General features: G+C 38.8%; 1 protein-coding gene across 1 annotated transcript in view; it reads left to right on the forward strand.

Moving 5' to 3' along the window:
- MARCHF9 (membrane associated ring-CH-type finger 9) overlaps window positions 1-22,016 on the forward strand; it is a 67,578-nt gene that overhangs the window by 34,006 nt on the left and 11,556 nt on the right. Inside the window, exons 3-4 of the mRNA XM_053455782.1 lie at window positions 16,446-16,601; window positions 20,308-20,500. Of these exons, the coding sequence (XP_053311757.1) occupies window positions 16,446-16,601; window positions 20,308-20,500 (349 nt within the window). The remainder of the gene's footprint in view (window positions 1-16,445; window positions 16,602-20,307; window positions 20,501-22,016) is intronic.

Raw genomic sequence — 22,016 nt, forward strand, 5'->3', positions numbered from 1 at the left:
ACAGTGGACAGGGGCAGATCTCAGAGGCATTAATTTCATGAACTGACTTATGGCGCAAGTGGCATCCTATGACAGTGCCCTGTATAAAGTCACTGAGCTCTTCAGTAAAACATCCAGTCTACTGCCAATGTTTGTCTATGGAGATGCCTGCCTATGTGCTTGATTTTGGTCATATTGTGTATATGTGACTTGTGACTGATGGTCAAAAACATTATGTATACATGCACACTACTATTCAAAACTTTGAGGCCGCTTGGCTGTTTTCATGGAAAACAAGGACATTCCTAGTTGTAATATAATTGCAAAATGGTTTTCCAAAGATCCATTAGCCTCTTAACAAACACAACTTGCCATTGGAACTCAGGAGTGATGGTTTCTGATAAAGGGCCTCTGTATGGTTATGAAGATATTCCATTAAAATCCACAGTTTCCAGCTACAATAGTCATTTACACCATTAACGTCTACCCTGTATTTCTGTGTTTCATGTTATTTTAATGAACAAAATTTGCTTCTCTTTCAAAAACAAGGACATTTCTAGGTGACCCCAAACCTTTGAACATGAATGTGTAAAGATAGAAAGATACATAGATAGATAATACATACTTTATGTTTAGCTGTATTACAGGGTAACTTCCACCAAATTATTTTGCTACTAATATCATATTAAAATGGTTTTCAAGATATAAAAAAGGTGCTTTCTGCTTTAACAGTGCTAGTTTTTACATAATATAACGTGTCCTAGCTGCATTATCTTAGACAAACACTCTGACTCTGTACAGTACTGCCATGTGGTTAACAATGAAATAGCTCGGTCTTAATCACCCAGACTGTGACACACTGACTAATGAAAGTCTGTAGAAGGTTTAATTAGATGAGCAGGACTTCATTAGCATTGCCATAAAGAGTTGGCTTATTGTGGTGTTTGAGTAGGGAAAGTCACCCACAACATCAAATGCCTGACAATAATGGCAGCCTGTAGGGGTGTAAATCAGTTTTTTGGAACAATAGGAAATCAAACCAAGGTTTTTTCAATGTTGACACATTGCTATATACAGCACTATATTTAATGCTCAAAGAAAACAATTTATTTTTCCATGAGACTTCCTTTACATAACTGATTTTCACGTTCACAGCTTGTTCATTGCTTCCATATAATCACTATTGTAATTTCCTTGACTTAATCTTGAAGGTAACTGACAGGTATGTTTAAAGGTATAGTTAGACTTTCTCAGCTGTTTGGAATTCTGACAGCCTTTGGAACCCTTTGTGCTGTAAGGCGTGAGACTTTACTGTTTCTTTAAATCATTTTTCTGTTTTTGCTTCGCTTTGAATAGTTGCATGTAAGCAGTTTACCCTCCTTACCAATTTCTAGAACGTCTTAATACAGAGCCAATGTCACACTCCATTGCTTTCGCTGACAATAAGGCAAAGTCCTCCCCACCACAGTGTGAATGACAAAAAATATATAGAATGAGTCCACAGGAACTGACCAAGATGTGAGTAAGATCTAAATAATATGTCAATGTGGTTTGTGTGATAATTCCAGTCTTATCTGGGTAGTGCACTTTCTATACAGTTTAAGATTAATAGGGTAATTTATCAACGTCTTGCAAATGTAATGGACGTACCAAACAGTAGGTGCAATGATTCTGCAGGTCTCCCTTAACCTAATACTGTTTGGCACTGCATACGGTTAAAGGGCAATGGTCAGTACTACGGAGAAAGATCTAAATTCGAGAACTGAAAGAATTGGCACATGACACAAGAACTGCATGGCAGCAAAGTTATAGCTAAAGTTATACCCCAATTTTGGAAATATGTTGTGTGTTGTGAGCTAGTTGTGAAGATAAGCCACCAGCCGTTTCATTTTGCTTGTTCTTTTGGGATTTTACAGAGGGTTTTCCAGGTAAGCCTTGGTTAGGTACTGAGTTGATAAATAGTAAGATAACCACTTGACAATATTATTGCACTTGAGAGGTTTTGAAGAGGAAACGTACATAAGCAGGTAGACAACTTAACTACTGGCCTCCTTGCAGAAGGATCTATAATATGTAGCAGACATGAAGTGGAACTGATACTTCTACCACTCTTCAGTAGTGCCCAAGAGATTTCCAGGAAAATAGTTTCAATGCTATGGAGTTATTGCTTAGATTTTTTCCGAAACTTACCATATGTTAATGGCGTCAGCAGTAACAGAGTTTAATAGTATCAACTATAATGGTTGCCTTTTTAAATGCTATATCAGATCCTAAATGTCCTAAGCGTGTTGCTAACCAGTCCAACTGGTTTTACAGTAATTACTTATCAGTGTTTATTTTTGCAGTACTGACTTGATAGATTGCTGCTTAAAGGGTATTACAAAAGTAACAGCAAAGGAAAATATCCAAACTATGTGTTATAACATAAAATTAATGTATCATGAAGCATATTTTAGTATATTGTACTTTTTAAACGTCTGCTGGTCATGTTGTCTGGTTTTATAGCAATTGTAAGTGCCAGGTTTATTATCTTTAAAAGTTGTATTGATTGGAAACCCTGCTTGTAGGAGTACATAATTACCTAGTTTCAGTAAATGTTGACACTGCGGCAGTATATATCCAGCCCTGTGGTTGGAATGACATGAGTTGGAACCATCACTGACATTGCTTTATGACATCCTTTTATTAAACCACTGTTTACTGATAAGGTTCCGTTTAAACCATGAACTACATTGTAATCACACTATAATTCATGTTTCATATACTGGAAAGTATGCAAGTAGAATAATGCATGGAGGCAGTTCATTTTAGGTTTTTTAGGTACACACATAAAAAATTACATTTACATTACAACTATTGTGTTTAAATAGAAGTGTGCCAGTCATTTAAATAATAACCAAGGGGTTTTTATAATAGAATTGTTGGAAGTGCATCTAGTATTTTGAAAAGTGCACGCCACTTGGCTAGGAAATGTACCAGAGAAACATTTGCTTATCTTAACCCCTTAAGGACAATGCGCGGTCCCTAAACCCATAGAAAACAATGCATTTTGAGGGCTTTGTCATTAAGGGGTTAATCTCCATGCCATCATACATTGCCCACAATAACACACACTACAAATCCATGTGCACAAGCACACAAGATGGGATGCCACTATGTACTGCAATTCAGTATGCTTTACCAAAAACAGTTTGCTTTTTACATGAAAAAAATAAAACATGGGCATAACCGCCCCTTTAATATTGCTTAAAAGCATCCACGGTGCTAATGGTGTCTTACAGTGCTTTATACTAGCACTATAAAGTGTTTGGAGATGAGCTTTGGAATTATATGCAAAACTGCCTTTGTTGAAACACAATGAGTTTGTCCTTAAAAAAATATGACAAGCTGATATTTTGCTGTTTGTCTCTGCGAGTCATATTGAGAATGAAGATATATACCAAAAAATATTCAGTATACATATTAAAAGGAGTTAGATAATATAACACAGCTACTATTCCCTGATGCTTTGTGGCCAGCGTTTCCCTGTATTGTAATGTTTGTGATAAATTGATACTGGTTTTATCTTTAGACGTCTCATACGCTATAACAGAAACAGAGAGATACAGTACAAGGCTATGTTCCATTTACCAACGATAATAGAATTCCGTATTTAAAATATACAGCCGAACAGAATATTGTTACAGATTAGATGTACTTTTCTTGGACAGACCAATAGAGTGTAGAAATTTCATGGTATTAGTCTAAATGGCAAAGGAGTCGGTTACATTACCTCTATTTGTAGAGCGCCAGCAGATTTCCTAGCGCTATTATAATGAGACAGTGAAAATGAACAATAACATTAAAATAGACAATATACAAGCTGACAATAAGATTCGCACATGCTAATACTGATACAGAAGGAGAAGCGGGGCCTGTAAATATATAGTACCCATTTGGTCAAACTAAGCCTGTTATTATCATGTGATGTAATATTTGTATAGTTGTTCATTTTCAAATATTACTTCCTTCCCCTAAACTAGCAAGTATAAATTGAATTCCAAGATGCTTGTTGTAAATCATAATTGTATTAGTTAACATAATATCGGAGGACATATTAAGAATGTCTAGCTTGACTGAAACATATTTGTTACCAAAAAGAGTATTAGTGTCATCTGAGCAAGAGATAACACTAAACAGCATTTACTGACGGAAGGCTGAGTATAGAAAAAATAGGTGGGAGGTGTAAATAAATGATTTCACTATATATATATATATATATATATATACATATAACCTTTATATATATATATATATATATATATATATATATACCTTTTTAGAGATCTATGCCATGTTGCTTACACTTTGCAATTTTTACAGACTGCACATGGGATTCAAAGTTTTAAAAGGGGGAGGCCTATTAGCCATAAAAGTGTTTGTGCGATTCTTAGCTGTAAATGCACTATAAATTTGCATTAGCAATTTTGTTAAAAAGAAAAAAAATAGAAATGAATTTCAACATGCAACAACAATAGCTTTCATTTTTTTTGTTCCATTTATAGAATAAGCTACAAAACTCAAAGTAATATAGAGTAATCCCCAGGGGCATGCTTATACACCCAGGCGCCCAGTAACCAAGGTATCCAAGGTAAAAAGGAGGTGGCAAGCTGCAGTGATGATGGGAGAGATGTGTCTGGGTGCAGTGACATATTCTGGACTAGGCCTACAACGGTAGGTCCAAGGGGACAACAGCCTCTTTGTTGCATTACGGGGTGTCTCAGGTTGCCTGCAACACCATTACTTAATGGGCTGGTTAAAAGGGAGGTCACTGATCTCCCCTGCCGCCCCATTAACATTGTGGAGTGCTGTTGTTTTGTTCCTTCTGCTCCTTTTAAGGTGGAGTGCTGGGATATGGCATCATAGTAAGGAAAGTGGCGTGGAGGGGTTAACAGGTGGTGCTAGCTCAATTTGAGCACTTACTAGACTTAAATGATGTCCCTTTCTAACCCCAAGGTAGTAAACTAACAAAACTAACAAAATAAACACAGGCTTCACCAACCTTTAGCATTCTCTTAGCTGTGCTGCTCCCAGCAGGTCGGATTTCATACTGGGTAACAACCCCAGGTGGAGCCTGGGATGTTAAGCAATTGCACCAGCAGATTAAGAGCAGGGGAGAGGGTAGAGGCTACGGAGGATTGTGGATCCTAACTACCTCTCCTCCACAACTCTCCCATACACTTTGTTACAGCGTGTATGGATTTTTGTGTATGGTGTTATGTATATATGTAGTGTAGTGTATGTATATATGCGTAAGTGTATGTTTGTGTGGGTATGGTGAACGAATGTTAAAGCATGTTTATGTATTATTTTATGTGCATGTTTTAGTTATTTACAGTAATACTGTACCCAGGCACCACTAACTCTAGCCTGGTAACCCCAGACTGTCAAAGACAGCAGTTGAGATGCATACTGGTATATTCTAAACACAGGCTATAGCAAACTGAAGGGTGAATGTAGTATTAGCGTGTCTTACAAACTGCTGCTTTCAATTTTCCAGGTCAGCTTCAAAGATAAAACAAAAGATTGGATTTTACACTTAGTGTGGTTCTAGTGCAGGGATTTTCCTTATGTTCTGCCCGATCTGTTCTTATTTAATATCTGCTGTCCATGGTCCTGAACTAAATGTTATCTAGTCATAATTATGTGGTCAAGACAATGTAGGTAAACAGTAGGTAAACACAGATGTTGGGCACACTTTATACATCAATGTGAGCAGACTGGTCAGATAGACATACGGACCCCAATATGTGTCTGAATGTGATCACTGAAGAGATAGGACTTCTATGTATTCTATTCCTTGTGAATAATTGAGGCTGCAGAAGGCAGGTGAATAAAATTGTACAGACTATGTCTAGAGCAGTGCGCTAGGAGACACAGTGAAAGTTCAATAAGCTCTGTAAGAAGAGGGGGTACATTACATGTATTCACACCTTCAAAAGACTTGAAAACCTCTAATGTTTCTTGTAAGAATACTGAAGCACATCAGAAGATTAGGAGGTTTTTAGCCAGAGTTTTTCCTTGATTCCCTTCCAATTTAATTTGCCGTTAACATTGTTTTGCTTACTGTGCTGTACAACAGTCCTTGAGCGATACTAACAAACTACAATTTTGGGATATTCAATGCTTGGTACAGGCATCTCAATTTAAAACTTCATGGCAAGGATACACCAAAGTCCTGGCCAGTTTGAGGTCCTCGAGGACTGGATTTGTGTCTACCTGACTTAAGGATACCATAAGCATGTTTTTCACTGTGTATATAGCAGCTTCGAGGTGTAATGGAGTATTGTATCCCTTAAACACCTGTGACTGGGTAAATATGTCACTTGCAGGAGTTAGGTAACTGAGAAATTACCTGTTCTGCAATGAATTGCGTTCCAAATTATTTACATCACTTCATCTTGCTGTCCAAATACTTTAGAATGGCAAGTAATACTCGTAGTTAATGGTCTGCATCAAAGTGAGGCACTTTAACATTCTCTTTTATAAATAAATCACTTGTACATGGGTTGTTTTCTGTCGTAGTCCACCAGTCACATTATTTTTTTTCTTTTATTATGTGAAACTTGATGTTTGTTCTATATAGTGGATTTGTGTTTGTCTTGGATGGTTGGCTTGTGCTACACACGAACAGATATTTCTGACTGAATACTGTTAAACCATTGGGTCTCAACGGAGCTAAACTTGTCCTCCTCCCTGCTTGAGGAACGACAGCAGAGTTTACGGTCAATAGGGCCACATCCTCTTAAGACATGTTTGGGTTCACGTCAGATTATTACAGGTTCTTTGAAACATCTGACACATTTTGCCAGACGTGGCTCTGGTTATACAGAACTTTGATTGCAGAACTTTTATTTCACATCCTCCATTTGGTACAAACATTAATAATAAATATTGTTAGCGTTTTTTAATAATTTGCCTTTTATGTGCTCTGTATAAATAAAAACACTAATAAACAAGAATAAGTTATTCCATATTAATAGGATGGCTTTCAGAATGACTCAGTATATGAAAAAGCTTCCAGGCACTATGGTCCATTAAGCAGATATTTACATAGTGCCTTTATTAGCCCTAACTGCATGTCGGCTTAATGTGCGCGGTGACAAGCAAAAAGAGTAATTAGTGTAAATATTTTATGCCTTTTGACGAGAAACACCGGTTGTGCTGTTGCATGGTGTTTGTTAAGATCTTGTATAGCTTGTTACTTGGCCACCGTAGTCACAGGGGAAGCGTAGTGGCTGAGCTGTGTGGAAAGTATGGCTCCTCCTTGCGCATTTCTCATAGGCTTGCATAGCAGGGCAAAGAGCTGTTGCCATGGGTATAATGTAAGAGTGGGTTTGGGAGGGAGAGGAGTGGAGTGGGTTTGGGAGGGAGGGGAGTGGAGCTGGTTTGGGAGGGAGAAGAGTGGAGTGGGTTTGAGAGGGAGGGGAGTAGGGAGGCTGGTGTGTGACAGCTGGGTTACTTTGTGTCAGTGGAAGCAGCTGACATGCGTGAGGTCTGCTGCAATAACTGGGATACTGTATGAGAGCTTTTGCATTGCATGTCAATTAGTGGGTATTTGTTGTGTGACGAGCGTAGCATTTGTTCAGGATTTAGCCAGCGCTTTACATATGCTGTGAATAATTGAAATAATAAGTCGGAACGATGATTGTATGATAAGGAATGCTTTATTGTGGCACCGGGGCAGTTATCAGTCTGCAGCTGGAATGACCAGTCCAGATCATGATCTGTGTGCTTGATACATTATATTTTACTGCAATTTATTATTATTAATAATATTAACTTTTATTTATATAGCGCCAACAGTATATGCAGCACTTCTAACAATACATACGGTATATTCAAGGGTATGATGAGATAGAATAGACAAACTGACTGCTTGGAAGACATTCATGATTGGCTCTAAAAGGGATATTGCATTTTTGTAAATTTTTACTGGTATATTTTTACATTTAATACATGGTTAGACACTTTGTTTAAATGAATGGTCAAAATTGTATTTTAACTTATAGGGGGTGCTTTACTGTGGTGCTGGTGCAGTTACCAGTCAAAATTGTGTTTTGGTTAATAGGGGTGCTTTATTGTGGTGCGGGGCGGTGTTATTTTATTTTTCAATGCATGTTGGAGTCCATTTTGAGTGGACTGCGGTGCATTTTACTGCATGCAAATTGGAGCATGCATACTTTCATTTTAGGAGTTAGAAACTGAGAATTAGTTTCATTTAAGTCCCGACAGCCACTACTGAAACCAGGAAGCATTAGTATGTAAATATCTCAGTAGCATTCTCATTGAAGTTCATGAGGCACCAACCAATCACATGTGTACTAACAAAACATCAGCGTTCAGATACTATACATGTGATTGGCTGCTGTTACCCACATTGATTTTAAATGGAGCTCAGCTGTCTTTGACCAGAATAGGAGTTTTGTACAAGAAGCATACAGCAGACAGAGGAGTTAAATGACAAAACATAATGTTTGTACTGATTTGTATGCATTAAAGTTATTAGCTTTTATGTAGCACCAACAATTTACTCAGCGCTTCTTACAATACATATATTCAAGGGGTATGACAAGACTAGAATAGACAGACTGAGACATTAGGTAAAGAGGGCCCTTCGTACTTCAGTATGCATTTAACATGTGCCTTAGCCATAAACACTACATACAGCAGAAAACCTTATTACTGTAACATAAAACTTAAAGGTACTGGATTATTTTAAAACAATATAAATGTGATTATTGAATATTGTTAAAATTGCAGGCATGTCGCAACAGCATTGTGCATGATATAGGGCCCTTCAGCTCCACGTATAACTAAAATACACAACACACTCATCACATAGGGCGAGGGAGAAAGTCCTTCATTGCATCTTCCTCACCAAGGCCAGGACGGGCTTGAAACAACATCCAGGCTGCAGGGAGGCGCGCTGGGCCCTCTCTGTTAACATACAGCTGCCTTGTTGCTATGCATTGTGTGGCAACAAAGAAGCACACATGCACGTGTCTAGTGCAGAGCTGCTACGCTGAAATAAAGCATTCATGTTGTGTACGCATTCTACATACTGAATGTTGGAATAGTAGACATGACATAAAATCCACACGAATGGTCTGTTCATATTAATTGTGTTTTGGGCTTATTAACTAATTTGTCTATTGTGGTTCCGCACGCTGCACAATGTCTTCATTTCAAGGGGCATTGTTAGTCTGACAGGTACAAAGACTATAGCATATACATGTTCTGCCATTGTAATACACAAAGACACTTTTACACGTATAAACTGAAGCTTACATTCTATTCTGACACTCTGGCATTGGAACACAATGGCACACCTGTGAATTGTGGCATTCAAACATATTACTAAACATTGTATCACTCTATACATAGCATTGACGTGCTAGCAGTGTTTGCAGACTTCTACACACACAGAACTCCTTGGTTGTCTGCAGTGAAGCGTCGGAGGAGTACAGAGCAGCCTGACTGCAGGGAAGAGGAATAGGAAGCTGGATTTTCCTCTGAGGCCACCGTAGGCCTTCTGCTTGCCAGCCATCTGCAGTATTGTAATCTGTTATTGCTTCCAGCAATTCATGGCGAGATCATTATGGATGACAAATCAACAGACCATAGCTGGTTTACAATATCCAAAGACAAATATAGTCAATTATCATGCATAGTTAATACTTCTCACTTACAGCATCTGTGGCTGTACCATTTAATCCACAGAAATGTTTTAAATCTGGTGGTAATCTTGCACTATGAATTTAGGAGATTGGGTTAATTTATATGTGTTTAGTGGCTTTTAAGCAGCACAGAGTTGTGTTGTTGTGGTGATGTTTATGCTGCCATCTCAGCTGGATTGCCAGTCACACAGTGATCATACACAGCATAGTTGCCTTTTCACTGTAGTCAGCTCCTTGGGCACTGTGATGAAATGTAATGTGTCACTAGATAATAATGTATGTGCTTGTGTCTCTTACACCTGCACTATTTTAAGGTCTCGTATTAAGCCATATTAATGCTAATAAATACTATTTATTGGGCATGTACCTGGACTTGTTTAAACTCTCTCATAGGCTGTGCAGCTGAATATGTCAGTGCTTATAAATATGTAATCATCTTATTGATTAGTACACATATACAACCATTATGGGGTCACATAACACGGGCATCAGGATACTTTACAAGGGGGGCAGTTTCCCGGGGCGTCAGGAAGTGAATTATAGTCTCCATTGGACCTGGTAATACACTAACATACACTTACACACTTTAACACCATAGAGTAACAAACACACACTAACATCTTATGTTTACAAACACTAGCACCTTACAGTAACACACACGTGGTAACATTCTACGTACTTGTACACACATGCTAACACCATACACACTGTACACTAATACACACACTCTAACACTATACACACTCATGCTAATGCCATACTGTAACATACACAACGCAAATACACACTAACGCCCCACTCTTATACACATGCACATACTATCCAACAACATACACTCCCACAAACACACTGGCTAACACTATGCATATATAAAATACACACTATTCACACATACTGACTCTGACACTATATACAGTTGCAATCAAAATCATTCAACCCTCGTTGCAAATCAGGTTTATTGTCAAAATCTCAGACGTTCAGCTATTTCCAATGAAGAAATCAAGCAAAAGCAATTCATATAGCTTCACCACGAATGCTTCATCTAGTTTCCACAAATTCAACTAAAAATGCAACTTATACTGACTTCTCCAGTCTCAAAATTATTTAACCCTCTGAGTAGAATCCCTCACAGCAGCACAAATATGCAAAACAGATGTTGTCTCATGCAAACCTGATGCAACTAATCAAGGGCTTGCAGCAAGACTTGGGGCAACAGGCACGGAGTTTTCAGTGAGCACAGTAAGGAGCATACTAAACACAGAAGGTTTCAATGTAAGAACTCCAAGACGTACACCAAGAAAAGTGTGCTCAAAATCATATAAATAAGCCACAGAAGTTTTGGGATTCTGTTCTGTGGAGCAATGAAACAAAACCGAAACTTTTCGACCTGATGGATCAGCAGCATGTCTGGAGGAAGAAGAATGAAGCATACACTGAAAAGAACACTCAGCCTACAGTTCAGCATTGTGGTGGCTCAGGGATGCTCCGGGGCTGCTTTGCATCCTCTGGCACTGTGTGAGTGTGAAGGCAAGATGGATTAATTGAAGTATCAGGAAATCCTAGGAGAAAACGTCATGCCGTCTGTAAGAAAGCTGAAGCTTGAGCATCATTGGATCCTCCAACAGGACACTGATTCCAGCAGAATTCCTGGAAGATCCTTCAGTGGCTATCACAGTCACCTGACTTGAACCCCATAGAAAATCTCTGGTGGGATTTGAAGAATGCAAACCCAAGAATATTACTGAACTGGAGGCCATTGCTCTTGAAGGATGGGCTGAGATACCTCAGGTGTCTTGCTATGCATCTCGTTTGCAGCAGGTCATAAAAGCGAAAGGGTCCTCTACTAAGTACTAAAGATGTTTGCCATGGAGGGGTTGAATAATTTTCAGACTGGAGAAGCCATTATAAGTTGCATTTTCAGTTGAATTTGGGGAAACCCTTTTTTTTTTTGAAGCATTCATTGTGTTGAGCTATTTCAATTTGTTTGATTTGTTCATTGCAAACAACTGAAAGATTGTACATTTTGACAATAAACCAGATTTGCAGTGGGGGTTGAATAATTTTGTTTGCAACTGTATTTACAATACAAATACAATATATGCCAGTATCTGTGAAATGTAATACCAAAATGTAAGAGATTAAAAAAATCAATGTAATGCTTCCAAGATGCAAAGGTGCAACACAATCAGAGCCTTCATACTCAACCAATGCAAGAAGACAAGCAAAAAATGCTTATGCAAATAGGAAAAAAACACAATACACAAGCTTTGTTTTTTGGAAAGTTCAAGTAGAACTTCTTCCTCTGTAAACACACATGCTTTACACGTTTCTCTGTTTTTCCTTTCTAACTCCCTAGATCCCTTCCGTCCACCTTCCTCTTTAAAAACTGAGTTGAAATATTTACCTAGACAGTTTGCTATATATTTAGCCCCATTTATATAACTCCCTTTATTTGCCTTTAATTAAATTGTTCCTTGGTGGCTACTCTAGAATTGTCATAAAACAATCCGAAAAAGCTTTAGGTAGTGGCCCAAATGCTTTAGATCAGACCAGCCCAGGGGATAATTGTTCTTTTGTCTACCTTGCCGATTCTGATCCGCCACCCGCTACATCTCTCTCCCATGTATATAATATTAATACAACAACAATTAAGCAAAACATTTCCTGGCAAATTCCTACAAAGAGGAACTTTTAAAATCTTTTTTTATACAGGGCCGGCCCTACAATGGAGCCGACTGGGGCAATTTTTTTTTAAGCGGAGGAGAGAGAGTGGTTTTCGCTTACCCGCTCGGCGCCGAGTGGTTTTCGCTTACCCGCTCGGCGCCTCTCTCTCTCCTCTGCGGCGAGTCTCCCTGTTCGGTCTCGGTGCCGGTTTGAAATGCCGAGCGCCGGAAGTGACGTCAATTTCCAGCGCTCAGCATTACAAGCCGGCACCGTGGCAGAGCAGGGAGACTCGCCGCAGGACTGTTTAAAGGTAAGTACCTTTAAACAGGGGGGGGGGGTTAGGGTAGATAATGGCGTCAGCGAAGTTTAAAATGCTGCCCCCCCGGCGTCGGCGAGGGGGGGCGGCATTTTAAACTTCGCCCCAGGCGGCATTAAGTCTTGGGCCGGCCCTGTTTTTATATGTGTCTACTTTTAATATTCAGCAAAAATTGCAAAACACTATTTGCAGAGTACTAGCCACTGGGCATTGAACTGTAGACATAATCAGAATTACTGTTACCATTTTGCAATGTATTAAGGCTACACTGAGAATTTGGTAAATGTTTCTACTTTGCTACTAATGGGTAGAATGTAATAGAATAAGTGCTTATCTAATTTAGTTAGCATATGCGCTAATTAGCAATCAGATAAGTAGAGGCGCTTATGTTATTTGGGAATACATCACATTTACATGTATTAAGTGCAACAGGGAAAAAATAGCTGAGCGTTCACCCTTTGAGTGCAGCACAGCCAATACTGGAACAAGACAGTAACAAGACATGCCACCTATATTCAGAAATATATCATGAATACCTGTTGGAAAACGAAATTACTGCGGAAAAGGAAAATCTGATTTAAACGCGTGTCATAGTTTTTTTCTTTAGCCCTTTTTTATCCACTTACTGGAACATCTGGAGTAGTACTCCAAGATCCTCCACAGTGTCAGCGAGAATATAGCCCAGGTGCGCTTTATTCTTGTCTTCTTTGTCTCCTATAAAAGCAGATATAAAAAACTAAAATAATGTAGCTTTCCCTGTCCTGCTACTACACCTTCTTCGAGTGAATTACAGGTCAAGAATTTGACTTCAAGCGACACGCCAGTGTCCCAGGGAGCCCCCTGAACAATGAATGCATATGAAAGTACGTTGTAGGTGCTTATGTATGCATTCATTTAACAAAAAAATTATAATAGCTTAGAAAGAAGCTACAGCTCCATATTAGTCCATGCACCGAAAAGGGAGTGCTTTCAATGCATGTGCACAGGGGTCTTGTAAGCAACCTCTGTGTAAAACTCACTGAGCTAGCATAGGCCACCTTTAACATTGATTGGACCCTGGTCAAACATTTGCTTGACCCCCCACTCCCTGGGATGCAATCACACCCTCCACGCAAAAAATCCTGCAAAAAAACCCAAAATACTTGTCGCTCTGACTCTACAGATTAGGAGGAGACCCACAGTGCGGTCTTCCCTCCTAGTGACCCTAGCGTGACTCCACATGAGACATCCTCATGCCACACACGCAAGAAAGGGGAGGGGGTCATAACTATTTAGACTGCCTAGCAAATGAATGTTGCAGTTCCCGGCAAGTGACCTGAAACCGATGTGCAAGTCGCAACCAGGGCCGGATTTAGGTGTTCAGGCACCCTTTGTGTGCCACCCCTGTAGTGTCCCCTCCCTAGTCACCACAAGAGTTCCTTTGTCCCCTCCTTAACTGTGCCGCACTTCCTCCCTCATATAGTTCAGGTATATATATATATATATGTATCAAACAAACACATGGAAACACAGCATTGCTGGTATAGATATATAGAAACCCTGAATTTGCAGTTATTAATAAATAACACATGAAACATGGCATTGCAGGTACAGAGCAACCAAATAACACAGAAATCCAGGCTTGCAGGTATAGGTCAAGTGAAAAATCACAAGCAAACACAGCATTGAAGGTATAGATCAAATAAATAATGCATTGAAACCCTAAATTGCTCAAGGGGCAGCTGCTTTCTGCCCCTAGGAATGATGGACCTGTGAGCGAGAACTGAATCTCACTGGCAGTAAGTATATCACATGCCAGGAGATGTGTTGAGCCAGAAGCATCTCCTGCAAAACAAAGCTATCATATGCATTAAACCAATGATTGACACATTTGGTTTAGGAGCCAGTCAAAAAAGGTAGCTTTTTTGTTTGCTCTCCAATCATGTTTTTAGTTTTATATGTTACACAACCTGGTGTACATGGTTTGTCAAGCTGTGCCATACACTAACATGCATTTACACACTCTAACACCATACAGTAATAGACACACACACTAATATCTTATTCTCACAGCTAACATTCTGCGCTCATGTACACACATGCTAACACCACTCGAGTACACACACTCATAGTCTGACTCAGCACTATAAATAAGCACACAAACACACTGACTCTGATACTACAGTATACACACACACACACAGTGATTCCAGCACTATACATATTTACACTGGCTCTAGTGTACATGTACATACATACAGCACACAGTAACTCTGACACTATAGTATACACACACTCACATACACTACTCCCCCTCTCCCCTGCCACGCTGCTATCTTCTGCCATCACAATTCAAGCACACTATGTTGGTGCTCCGTGAAGCGAGTGACGTGAGGCACCCAGCGAGGTGACATAGCATGCATTATGTGACCCCACTGGCCGTATCATGGCACTGGATTCATGATGGCAGCCCTGCAAAAGGGTTTGTCGAGCCCTGCATTAAAGTGTGTATGATGGCTGGACTGGTCCTTTCACGTTGGAATTTGGTAACATTATTATGGCAGTGCAAATAAGGAGAGGTTTTTCTATAATGCAAAACACCTGCTTTGTATCAGATTTTTTTTTAAATATTCTAAGCAGCGTCACTATTACCAAGCATGTGCTACAGAACTCCAAGACCTTTAAGTCTTTAAAAAAATGTTTTTGTATTCAGTTGGATGAACAAAATTGTTCACCATTTTAGGAGATATAGTATACAGTTGTGATACAAAGTGGTGTAAGAACTATGTATATATTGGTGCTAATAGATGGCTAGGTGTCCAGAGCCTACAATTTTCAGATGATTGAAAAATTGCGTAAGGCAGGGAGTGAATGGAACTGGATATTGAGTTGCAAGATGGTAGTTTGATTCAAGAAATGAGGTATCAGTGCTCAGATGTGTTCAAATCAAGATAGGAATAACAGGCTTTCTCTGTGCATTAGTTAAAGGAAAGCTTTTAAAGGGACACTCCAGCCTATATAACACGGTTTAAAGGGATACATTTTATTGCATGCAAATCACTGTGAGTATTTGTACTTGTATTAGTCTCCCTGCCTCCTATGTTCTGCTACCCTTGTATTGCCTTTATTTCGTCAACGTGCTCATCCTTCAACATGCTTTTTGCTTCTATCTTTATCTTTTGGTCTCTTCATGTCTGCCTCTTTGTTTCCATCCTCATCAGAAAGTGTTCAGCTCTCTTCTCACCCTCCTCCTCTCAAAGGTCCCCTGTAGCTTCTAGCTCACTGTTGAAACATGGTGCATGTCTGCTAGACAGACTGGCAGTGGCTCATCCAGCCGCCTATTAGTCAACTCTCGGGACCCGAATATATCACATGTTCTATGGTATACTGGGTGCGTTGTTGCTCTGTATTTCATAGCAGCCCTCTTTGCCAGTTAAATAAGGACATCTCAGTGAATAGATATTTTTGCAATAACCCAGACACAAGCCCGCGGGCTATATTTGTACCTGAGATATATTTGTGTATGATCTGTATTTGCTACTGAGAGGCAGCTAATCAATTACTGCAGCTCCTTGTTAGCAGCTTGTTATCTCACTGTCATTGCTGAAGGAAAAACAGATAGGAAGCTGCGATATGTAAGGCTATTCTGTCCTTTGATTACTTCCCATCATAGGAGTGGTAGTGATAGTAGAGGAATTAATGGGTACATCTTTCACTGCTCATTTTTTTGTATCTCTGCAACATCGAAGAGTTTTTCATCTTCTTTTATTCACTCCTTCTTCCCGTAGGGGGAGCTGTTGAGCCCATGCCGCTGTGATGGTTCAGTGAGATGCACACACCAACCCTGCCTAATACGATGGATAAGCGAGCGGGGGTCCTGGAGCTGCGAGCTGTGTTATTTCAAATACCATGTCCTAGCGATCAGCACTAAAAACCCCCTCCAGGTAAGTCGCCGGTACTGGTTGGCAGTGGTGACAAGCTGATTTGTTTTTGATTTGATTGACAGCCTTTCCTTTTCAGCAAATGTAGCTACAGAGTGGCCAATGCCCTATTGGGGCACATTTAATTGCACTTAACAGACCAGAAAACTGCACTTGGTGCAAGTGATCACAAACGGTAGGCAATATTAGGGTCCCTCCATCATGGAAAACAACAGTGATTATACTTGTCACATAAAAAGGCGTTGGACCTGATTTTACATGTAAACTTTATTAATAACTGGCAGCTGTACATCAGAACCTCAGACAACACAATGTATGCAGATGTTGGAAAGGCTAATACAATGATGGGATAAAGCTATCCTGAACCGAACAGAGACCAAGGACTGATTATTATTATTATTATTATTATTATTATTATTATTATTATTATCTTTTATTTAATTTACGCAGCGCTTAATACAATACATATATTCAAGGGGTATGACAAGACGAGAATAAGACAAACCGATACAAGCTTACAATCTTGAATAAGGTCTAAGTCTCTACATCAGGAAAAACGGACATACCAGTTGGGCCAAATGGTTCTTATCTGTTGTTAAATTCTATGTTATACTGTGTTGGGGACAGAGCCCTCTGGCAAGTTTTGTCATGTGTCTAGATGTATTATAGACAAATTATAGGCACATCTCTATTAAATAAATAATAATGATGCCTATTCAGCAACTTCACCATTTAAATGTAACTCTCCCTTAAAGGGATAAGACTGAGAGAAATAAACAAAGATTCAAATTAAGGTTGATTGTACAACATACAAAAATCTAGCGTTACTATAGTGTGATACAGAGACAGGGTAATGTATTTGCAATACTTTTACTAAATAGTGAAAGCTGTGAGACAATTGGTGACTCAGTCTTTGAAAGTGTAAATTTCAATGGAAAGTGTTTAAAAAAGCTTTTTGCAATTAACTATTACTGAAAATTCACATGAAACAAATAAAGAGCGTTATTAACTTATTTAAGTTTTTTTCTTTGGTACTAAGACAGTTGGCAGAAGCCTAATGTCTAACATACTGTATGCAACCTGGTGCTATCAAGGTGCACATGTTTTATGGACCCCCCAACCCAATATAAATCCATCTAGAGATTAGGAGGTCTGGATTTTAATGAGGTGACTACATTCAGAGAAGTTATGGAAAACACTCTCCTTTGTAAATATTGCATCCCATGTTGAAAAGCAGACAGTTTGATGCTTAATGTGTTACGGGGAGAATAGGGCCTTACAATCTGTTGGGAGGTTGAGAGGGAATGAGACAGAACATGACGGACTGCTTGGGTGTACAATTTCATTGTAGCAAGGATCATGTGTATGGGTCAGTGGCGTGGAGGTCCTGGGAGTAGTAGGAAGGTTGTGGTTGTGGGTTTAAGGAGGACAGCTTGTATGGTTCAACAAACAGGTGGGCTTTATTGTGCTCTTAAAGTTGGAATAAATAAGGTAGAGGCTGACAGAACAAGGTAGGGAATTCCAGAGGAAAGATACAGCAAGGGTGATATCTTGGATACACAAGTGGGAAGATGTGATAACACAAATAAGACATCTGGCCATTGACCGATACTGTTAATTTGCATCACTCCAGTAAAAGGCATATCCTAAAGTTTATCATTGGTCTGTAAAACATTTGATAGTTTAAAGCCATCCTTGACTTGATATATAAAATATTACCTTTCCTTAGTAATTTTGAGCTTTGCCATAGCAGTAAAAGTAACCTAAAGGTGGCCTAAAGCAGCACATAATTAGTGCATCATTCCTTGAATCAGAACCAACATTATCTCAGTTTAAATGTTCTGACATTCTGATTCAGCTGACAATATCTGAAGCATTTTCACGGTGTACATTCTGTAGTCAAAGTGCTTGCCATGTAATCAGCTGCTGACTCACCGTCTATGAATGTCTGTTCCATTAAAAAGCTAAAGGCTCAGAAAGTCCATTTAAAAAAACAACATAAAAGAAACATCAGAAAAAAACGAAAACATCATTTTCAGCTACAACTTTGAAGCAAATAATTGTGCTTTTAACAATAAAGTCATGTTTTAATTTTTAGCATTTTGATATGTAGAATTTACTCTTTTTGCGCCTGGGGGACTGGTAATACAAAGCTACCAACAATAGCACAGCTGCTTAACTGCGTTTTCAATCTTCCCAGTGATAAAGGTGTTAAAGCATTTTAAGACCAGATGTGAGGAGATTTGGCAATATGCCAAGAGCCATTTCTTCCTTCATGGTTTCAGAAATAAGTTGTAATTGGAAGTAAAAAAAATTACAAGGATAAGTATAAAAGAAGAAAAACATGATTTAGATTAAAAACGAATTCCAACGAATAAGTTATGTATTTTCGAATTGTTCCTTCAATCTTCAGACAATTTCATATTTTGTGCCTTCGTGATTGCATGAGGGATTTAATTTCCCTTTGAACTCTTGATATTCTGATTTGTTACATATTAGCATACTTTAGGAACTTTTTCTTACTTAAATGTAATAAAGATGTTATGACATTAAGCCAACAGGTGCCCTCTGCATAGTCCAGATAAAGTCCCCCCATTGAGTAGCCTGGGCATGCAGCTGTGGTTTCCAACAACTAGGGGGTCACAGTCTAACCCTATGGCCCAGCCATTGGCAGTTTATCCATGTAGACAACGACACCTTGGACAGTCATGAACCAAGCCACAAGGTGAATAGCCCTTGTAGCACACTCATACAATACAAGAGCACACTCATTGACCAGTCTCATCTACTGTTCCTGTACAGGAGGCTGCCAGGTACATCAACAAGCTTCGCTGAAAGGGACTATATGCAAATTGTTTAGACAAACAGGTATGACTGCACCTGGCCATTTAATACCTATAAGGCAAGAGTGAATATGAGATTCTGTTCTTTCAAGCCTGCAAACTACATGTAGTATTTATACTGACCCAGAAAGATAAAATATGAATTTAAGAAGACAAAAACATAAAAGGTAACAGATCTATGTGATCTGGTTTAAACATCATTTCCAAATATATGTTACTACTCATGGCGATATGAAGAAGTCAGCTGCTATAATACAGCATTGGGATTATACCTCATATAGTGATAGCATTTATAGGCACCATCTAGCAAGGGTATTAAAAAGACAGTTTAACCAAATAGTAAAAAAAGTAGCTTGGAGCACAAACACCATTCAAACATAAACAGCATGGATATCATGTAAAGGCTACACTAAGCTGATATAAGGTATGGATAGAACCCTAATGCTTTAATGGCAATGGCAAATAGTACTTATCTTTACAATGGTCACAACCTATTCATGAATAGATGTGCTGTCCAAGAGCCAGTGTATAAAAATCTTATGGTTATGTGATAGGAATAGTAATCTATTCAGGTTTAAGAATGTTTTTATCTCTCTTGACAGAAATTGCCTGTTGAAGTTTTATCAACAAAATAATTACAGAGCTCCAGCTGAAAGCAACTTTGATAATGATAATTGTTAAAGTAATTGTACCAGCAGAACCCACCTCAGAGGGCCATTTTTTTAATTTGTGTTCTTTCTCCTTTACAGGATGGGTATGATTCATGCTGTTTTGTTCTCTGTATTAAAGTCTTGTGAGTTGGCCATGGCCAGCGGAGTGGCTATAGCCCAGATAAATGATGTATATTTGTGTGTTTTCCGTTACAGTGGCAGGCCATTTCTTTGACTGTGATCGAGAAAGTCCAGATTGCAGCCATAATACTGGGCTCCCTTTTCCTCATCGCCAGCATATCCTGGTTAATTTGGTCTTCACTCAGCCCCTCGGCCAAGTGGCAGCGGCAAGACTTGCTTTTTCAAATCTGCTACGGGATGTATGGATTCATGGACATCGTCTGTATAGGTAAGCAGCAATTGCAAAACACTCAGGAAGCTCGTTGTACAATAAAGAGCTCAACTCCAGGTAGATATGTTTGTTGTTTGCTATTCCGAGCAAAAACTCTACTTGTAAGTGATTTTTAAATTTCCTAAAATAGAGTTGTTTAACTAAAGCATTGACCCACGAGAACCTTATATGAACATAACCAGATGCCATCATGTGCTCTAATGATAACATCAGACATATCACAAGTCATATGCTCATTGCCATGCTGACAAGATTACATCACAGATTATATCATAAATTACAATTACCAAAAAAAATTTTTTTTTTACTGTTATTTAGTTTTTGTAGTATCTTTCATGTTTTGTGTTACCTCCATACTAGAGATATCAATGCCAAAGCCGACAGTTTGTTCTTTAGATGAAATGTATGGGAGTTTTACTTCACTTAAGAGGGTGGTAGGTAAGAGACAAAACTGTTGATACAAATAGCAGCTGTGATCTTGTCCAGGTTAACATGATTATTCCCCTAAAAGTAAGTTACTCCTATTTTTATTATTAAAAAAAATGCAAAGCCATAACTATGTTTTCCCATGGCAACATTCATATACTTCCAATGACAAATTAAAATCATTTTCTACATCACTGCAATTAGAAACATTCAGGTCTAAAGGATATGTTAACGATGGGGCAGTTGTTCGAAAAGATTATTGGGGGACTAATACTTAATACACTGTGAGCAATTGCAAAACTGTTTTTGTCTAAGTGAATATGCTTCACTTGTGCCTATGTACTAACATACATGTTACATACATATGCACATTGTATAGTTTACTACACACTATGGAGTACTGTACACATTGTACAGGTTTACCTTGATGGTTAATATGCACTCCTCCTTCAGAAAGGCATAACTTAAAGCCATTTATATAAACTTCACTTGTATAATCACTCTTAAAACACTTCCAATGTACTGTGTAAATCAAATAGAATATGTTTGATCTACCATATACCTGACCAACAAGTTTCTTTGTATAGTATGAAGTCTTAGTTGGTCATTCAGGGCAACTCAGCTGAAGTTGATGAACTTTGGAGGGATCTTCAGAAGTGTAGATCCCCACAGGTCAGCTGAGGATGCAAGAACGCACACATAAAGCATCCATTTAACAATTCCATTGGATCTGTCTGCCTCAAAGAACACAGAAAGGATACTATGGTACCTCTTCTGCAGCTTTTTCACTGGGCTTAAAAAAAGACAACTGAGCTTATTGCATATAAGATGCTACGCAGAGAGATGTGAGGTGTTTATATATTAGCCGATCATGTTTTAGTATTAACACTGTATAAGTAACACATCTATTGTGCCCCCTGCTGCCCTCCTAGGTCCACTGTCATTACTGCCATTCACCTCTTAAGGGCATGCCAGGTACAGTGTTCTATGGACACCAAGCACCGTCCTCCATGGTGTATATGGGCTACCCAATAGAGAAATTTGCCCTGGGCTTTGTGGCAGAGAAGCTACAACTTCTCGACCTAAG

The sequence above is a fragment of the Spea bombifrons genome, chromosome 2, assembly GCF_027358695.1.
Source record: "Spea bombifrons isolate aSpeBom1 chromosome 2, aSpeBom1.2.pri, whole genome shotgun sequence".
NCBI lineage: Eukaryota > Metazoa > Chordata > Amphibia > Anura > Pelobatidae > Spea > Spea bombifrons.